The sequence below is a fragment of the Sinocyclocheilus anshuiensis genome, unplaced genomic scaffold, assembly GCF_001515605.1.
Source record: "Sinocyclocheilus anshuiensis isolate Anshui unplaced genomic scaffold, SAMN03320099.WGS_v1.1 scaffold407, whole genome shotgun sequence".
Taxonomy (NCBI): domain Eukaryota; kingdom Metazoa; phylum Chordata; class Actinopteri; order Cypriniformes; family Cyprinidae; genus Sinocyclocheilus; species Sinocyclocheilus anshuiensis.
Window position 1 is genome coordinate 808,521 of NW_015552593.1, and position 6,933 is coordinate 815,453.

Here is a 6,933-nt window from a genome sequence, read left to right on the forward strand (position 1 = left end):
GTGTGTGTGTTCACTGCTGTGTGTGTGCACTTTGCTGATGGGTTAAATGCAGAGCACTAATTCCAAGTATGGTGTCACGTCACACACACACACACACTTTCACTTTCTTTCTGCTGTTCATTTCCATCACTTTCTCGCTGTCACTGTCCTTGAAAGGACCTCTCCCAGAAAAACAGGCTTTAAATTTCACCTCTATAAACTCTTCCTGCAGGGTTCTTCCTCTGTGGATCGATGGAAAGAGGATCTGTTGTAACATGACTAGTGTGGCTGCTCTTTTCTGCCACAGACTCCGCCATTTTGTCTCTTTGGGACCCTTACAAGTGCACCAGCTCTTTTTTTAGATGACAACAAGATCTCACATTCAACGATAATTCCAGCACAAATCTTGAGAAGACAAAATCTTTACTATTCCTTCATTAAGTAACACTGTTCACTGGGAATTGTCCTCTGAAAATACATGTTGCATTAAAGAAAGTGTCATTAACTCGTGTTGTGGATTATAAATTGTGATACAGTATTTCTCCATCACTAACAAGGTGCTAAAAATAGGATTCTCATTGTAATTATTGTCATTAGTGGAAAAACCGAGTCAGATGATGCATCATAAGGCGAAGTTTGTTTATCAGCATATGGTCTCAGCGCTCATTAAGCTACAAACAGCTTTTATCCCTCTGCTTCTTCTATAATGAAATCATTAAGGTAGGAGTCTTAATCTGTCTTCATACTAACTTCACACCAGCACAAATACATAATTGCACATGCTATGCGCTCCAACGGTGATCAGTCCTAAAATCGCAATTATGAAGACTATTAGGTTCTATTGGTTATTAGTGATGTGATGGCCCTTAAGTTATGGAGGAAAACAACAACAAAAGAGCTTCTGCCCTCTTGTGGGCATTGCTGCATGCAAATCAAATGTGAGGTGATGCATGATTTCACCAAGTACAACATGTTCCTGGATCAACATCCTTGTTGATCCTGGAACAACATTCCAATTAACCAATCAGAATTGAGGGATAACTTTTCAGGAAATATCTGTTTTAGGCTTACAATCAGGGTTAGGTGCTTCTTCTACACCCTTGGTAATCAGCTATCATTTCACACTGATTTTAGGAATAAATTATGGGTAGGGTTAGGCTTAGGGGTAGGGATTGGGTTTAGTCTATATTTGTGGACAGTAATGTTCAAGTTCAAGTTCAAGTTGAGCTTTATTGTCATTCTGCTGCATGTGGGGACATACAGTGGAACGAAATGTCGTGCCTCACAGGACCACGGTGTTACATCCTGGATCAACAAAAGATGTCTTACTTGGCAAAATCAGAGCGACCGTGATGCTGATATATTTCCCACAGAGTCTTGAGATTCAGCCCAAACACAATTTGTAACTCGGAAAGCAAGTATTTCTGTACATATACATATATATATTGGTTTTAAGCATTTTTCAAAATAACAACTGAAAAGCCAAAAGCAATTAGCAAAGTAGATTAGGAAAGTAGGAAAAGATTATTTAGATTTTGCAACCCTTAGAAAGTTCAGTCAGACCTTCTACAAAGATGCTCAGAGAATCGGATGGATAGGGCTGATGAGAGGGGAAGCATATGGTCAAACAAAGCACTTTCTAATTGCGTATTAAATATCCTGAGACAGGCTCTTGGGCGCTACACGTTTAAACCCTAAAAGCCGATAATGCATGAAGCTTCCTGTGCTCGGAGCCCTCTGGGAGCTGCTGCTGCTGCTGCTGATGGTTTAGATCAATGATACACACTATCTCCCCCACCTCCTCCCCTCTCTCTGAAGCTTCACAAAGATGCTCTGTCATCATGAGAGTTTCTTCATTCATGTCCTCAATCCTCAACTTCAAATAGGCCTACACTTAATGATCTACAGATGGAACCAAATCAAATAGTGCCAACGAAGTGTCAAACTATTAAAAGTCCTGACTCAAGACTTGTGCAAAACCATCAAGCATCAGCTGCGAATGTTAAACGCTTGCGAAATCTCACCTGTCAGATTTGGCAACTCTCCCAAGGCTTTGGTTTGATAAATCCTGGTGCGTTTGCGGTTCGGCTGATATTCCCTGCGCGCGGTGCGTCCGGGGTCCGATCTGCGCGCGCGGTAAAACGGACTGACATTTGTGCAGCTTTCTCTTCAGCTCGTTGATTTCGTCTTCTCGCTCCAGCAAACGTCTTTCCAAATCTCGTATCCTCTCCTCCTTCAGCATTAAAATCTTGGCAAAGTCTTCCTCTAGGTCATTCATTCTGAGGTAGTAAAAAAAAACTTTAATCCCCTTGAAATCAACCAGGCGCGCTCTCAAACTGTATCACGCGCCCAGACGAGCTCTGGTTGCGAAGCTCCAGTGTAAAACAGCTGATCTATCCACGAGTACAGTTGGAAACGGGAGTTGGCGTCGGTCCCGCTGTCGGTCACTTCTGTCCCAATCATCCCCGTGCAAAAACACACACCATACCGGGTACAGACTGTCTTCTCATACACGGGGTCTTCAGGATAGGCGGCGTTTCACATTTGTGCTTGGGGGGGCTAAAGTGGGGGGATGAAAAGCCGCATCGGAAACTCTATATTCTACATATACTACGATAAGGGGCGTTTACGTGGACATTTTAAAGCGCCGAGGTGGTATGAATGCAGTTACACTGGAATCACAATCGTGGAAACAAAATGTGAACTGTACACTCTAAAAAATGCTGGGTTAAATATAACCCAGCGTTTTTTAGAGTGTACAGTTCACATTTTGTTTCCACGATTGTGATGACAAACCCAGCTATTGGGTTGTTTCGACCCAGCAGTTGGGTTGGTTTGACCCAGCGGTTGGGTTCAAAACAACCCAACCGCTGGGTCAAAACAACCCAATAGCTGGGTTTGTCCCTTTTTAACCCAGCGCTGGGTTATATTTAACCCAGCATTTTTTAGAGTGTAGCCTACCGTCAGAAACCACACGCGCTCTGACTGATATGACAACTTGCAGGATCCTACATGTAAACGAATTATTCTTCGAACTTACATCAATGAATCAGTTGAACATTCAATTAGAATTGAATCTGTCCGGGCAGTTTCCGACTCACTGAACCGAGAACTGTCTGATCTGGATTGAACCAAGGATTTGAAAGAGGGCGGGGCGAAAAGTTAGTTAGGCCTACCAGAGCTAGTGAGTCGCATGATTCAACGCACATACAAAATAGAATTGTTTTTATAAATAGCATTTTAAATGCAAAACCTTTTAGCTAAGTATTGTTAAAAAGTAATGCAAATTTTATTTATATTTTTTTATGAAGTGATTCATGGCTGCAACAAAATGAACTAGGACAAGAGAAATTACAGTAAAATCCTTATAATAATAATTTTTTTTTTTTAAAGGGTCTATCATAACCTTCCTATGTGGCTTTGAATGCCATGCCAGAATGTCACGGGACGACGTGCTGACAAAAACAACTGTATTGGACTGTTCTCTGACACGAACTGTTCAAAAGAACCAATTCGCTTAAATGTACCAGACTTCCCATCATTGTATTTACAACATTGTTCCAGAGCAGTTCAACCCAAATATTCAGATGGAGGATGGATGAGGACTGTTTCCTGAACCAGTAGCCTAATGCGTCTGCAACGTGAGTCTGAAGTGGCAGTTCTAAAACAGGCATGTACAAGTATCTGGTGCTTTAAGACTGCAATCACATATAAAATATAAAGTAATAATGAGTTGTATTTTGTTTTTTTTAAGTGTTTTTCCACAAGCTCAAATAATTCTAAAGCAGCCACTGGCAGTCCCAAAATCAACGTGGCTCTTCATCCCAGTCATGTGATGAATGGATGACGTAATTTCGTGCAACCTGACACGTGAATCACATCCTGTAATATTTAGGCATCTTAGATCAGTTATTCAATCTATAAGGAAAAAAACAACAACAACAAAAAAATGTTTTTTTATTTTTTATTTTACATTATTTTATCCTGTGGGTCAAATAAAGCTTTTTGGTAGCAGCGTTATTTCTATGTGCACTCTGAGAGACATAGCTACAGTAGACTATTGTGCATTCATGCCCATCCAGCCATGATATGAAAGCATCATCCCTCTTCACATTCGGGGCTGTAATTCAGATGCAGGGATAGAGAGAGAAAAGGGTGACTAGCAATCTATTGCTTTTCTTTGAAAGGCACCCAATGCACAGAAAACTTATTTTAATCTAAAAAAGAAGCCCTATACAGCACAGTAGCTACACATCTCTTATAAAATAAATAGTTCAGAGCTGGGCCATTGTAAATGCAGATAAATGCACACCTGTGAATGTGCATTCTATATTAATGCTATATTCTATATAAAGTCAAATAAAACACAATAAACCACTCAAAGCTGTGTTAACAGTGCTCTTGGTTAAGGGGGTTTTGGCCTATCCATGATAAAAACTACTGTAAGACCTAAAGTGTCTAAAGCTTTTCAGACTGAACATTAAAGTGGGATCATAACAAGAAACAGTATAAGATTTTATGGCTGTGCATTCACCTTATTGTTGATCTAATCACTACTTATTTGTTTTTAATGTTTAATGTTATCATTATCAGTTAAAATCTGTTGTCTTTGGTGTGATCAGAGAGATGTGATAGGAGCTAATTCTCTGGCTCTCCTGCGGTGCGAATGATGACACAGTGATTAGCACAGGACTGCTGTGCACCTGAGGGAGCGATTGGATTACAGGCTGGGTGGGGTGGGGCTGGTGGGTGGTGCTGGTGCAGACATTACTCATCCCATTCCTGTTATACAGTCTCTCTCTCAGTGAAACCCAATCGGATGTCTCTGAGCTCCAGGACCAGAGGACGTTCTGTCAGTCTTTGATCAGTTCTGCCTCTATGCTCTGAAATCTGGGATACAGGAAGTCACTAAGAAGATATGGTCAATACGACAGACTTGATCAAGAGTTCAGTGATCATGTGTTATTGGTGGTGCTAACTAAGGCATGGAACACTATTATTATTGCTGATACATACAGCATGTGCTACAGTCATGAAGAATGCCTCAATTCGGGCAGCTTAGCGAGGAGACGTGTTTCTACTTATCTAAATAACCAGACTTGAACAAAAAAATGTGTAAAGAAATTGCTGTAGAAATTGCTTCCTGCAATATCAGAATATCATATATGTTCACACAGTAGTCCTGAAAGGAGTGCTAAATACACAGACAGTTCTGTTCATTTAGATTAATTCTAGATTTACATTAGTAGAAATTGTAAACGGTAAACTTTCATAGTAAAAATTTATATTACATTTCCATAGTAAAATTAATTTTACATTTTTACAGTTAAAATGTAATGCAATTTAATTTAATTGTATTATACTGTATGAATAGAACTGTAGTTTGCAATTATTTGCTTGTCACATTATTGACATATAAATTGGCATTGTGAGTTATTCTATGCTGTTAAAAATTTCTCTTGGGTTGTGAAAAACAGCTAAATAAGGGTATTATGCAGACTCCAGGGGAGAACAAGACACAATTCCTGTTAAATGAAAGAACAAACTGATCTGGAGAGTTTTCGATGAATACTCGAGAGGATGAAAGCAGCAGGAGTTACCCAAAATAGCTGAGAATAAAAATTAAATCCCTAAAGACCTTAAATGCTTTATATTTACTATTCCTATCAGTTGCTGTATTTACAGGCATGACTCAAGGCTATGAAAGGAGATTGACTTCTTTTATCTGTCCATACAGACCAATCTATGCCTGTACGTACAGGACAATGTGTAAGTCACAGCTGTTAGTAAATACAGTTGCACAGAACACCTTGGCAATGGATTAGCAAACACTCCAGCATCGAGGACAAGTAAGCACCACTCATATTTTCTCCAGAGAATGTAAAAGCAGTTTAAGACTGCCATATATGGTAAGCTTCCTGTGCTGATTTATTATGCAAACATTTCTGTTTCTAAACGAAGGAGTCAATTTTCTGAGCGTAGAGGTGAGGGTCGCTCTTCTCAGCAGCTCCCAGATGCATCTTTACAAAACAAGGCTTGAGAAATGTCACAACGTAGCAGTCGGCTCAGAGCCTTTGTGAGAGAGTCAAACTCGCGCTAATTACGGTCTCTCTGTCTGCTTATATTTTATTGACTGTCACTTCACACGGCCTGTGCTCACATTCTCTAAATGAGGAGATTCAGGTTGATATAAACTGAACTGACTTCTGCTTTCATCTCTGTGTATGTGTGTGTGTCGGCTTCTCACTTATTCTCTGTTTCTCACGCTGTTGTCTCCCCTCAGGTTAGGCATGTTATATTTTTAGAGGAGTGTTTTTACACGCTGTTCTCAAAGGGGGATTATTTCCACTTACTCAGGTGTCTTGCAGAGGCATCTTATTAGACCTCATTCTTTGTGGAAAATAGAGAGTGATTGGATGCCATCCAATGGACTATTCAAATGGGCTGATTATCTAATCTCTCTATTAAAGGGGTCATAGGATGCTACCTTTACAAGTTGTTTGAACCGAAATGTGTGTTGGCAGTGTGTGTACACAACCATCCTATAATGATAAAAATCCACCCAGTGTTTTTTTTTAATCTGGTTAAATGTTTTCCCCTTTCTCAAATCGAGCCGATTTCAGATGCCTGGCCCCTCCCACGATAGTTTGATTGACAGTAGCGTTTCAGCACAGACTGGACTGGTGTCTTACCTTAGGCCCGCCCTGAGTGAGCGGTCATCAGTCCGCCATTGTTTCACCGTTGGAGCAGATGTAGACAAGAATGACTCCTAAGCGATTGAGGTGTTCTGTTGTTTGATGTAATAATGAACATAGCAGTCGTCATTTACTCCCGACATCTGAGCCGCTGAACTCGCAGTGGATTACATTTGTTTCTGAAGGGAATGCGCCCTCGATCTACATAAATGTGTCTATGTTCGCGCGAATCATTCATGATCCAGCCTCATCTACAGAA

The 6,933-nt window shown here is 40.4% G+C and overlaps 1 protein-coding gene across 2 annotated transcripts in view; it reads right to left on the reverse strand.

Moving 5' to 3' along the window:
• The window catches only part of LOC107665604 (cGMP-dependent protein kinase 1-like), an 80,535-nt gene extending 78,061 nt beyond the window's left edge, over nt 1–2,474 (reverse strand). The window contains exon 1 of one of the 2 annotated variants that reach the window (XM_016456542.1): nt 2,004–2,474. In XM_016456542.1, the coding sequence (XP_016312028.1) occupies nt 2,004–2,257 (254 nt within the window). In that variant the 5' untranslated portion in view covers nt 2,258–2,474. Of the gene's footprint in view, nt 1–1,542; nt 1,806–2,003 lie in introns of those variants that run through there. The other variant, XM_016456543.1, reaches the window with a different exon arrangement.
• Nucleotides 2,475–6,933: the final 4,459 nt, after the last annotated feature.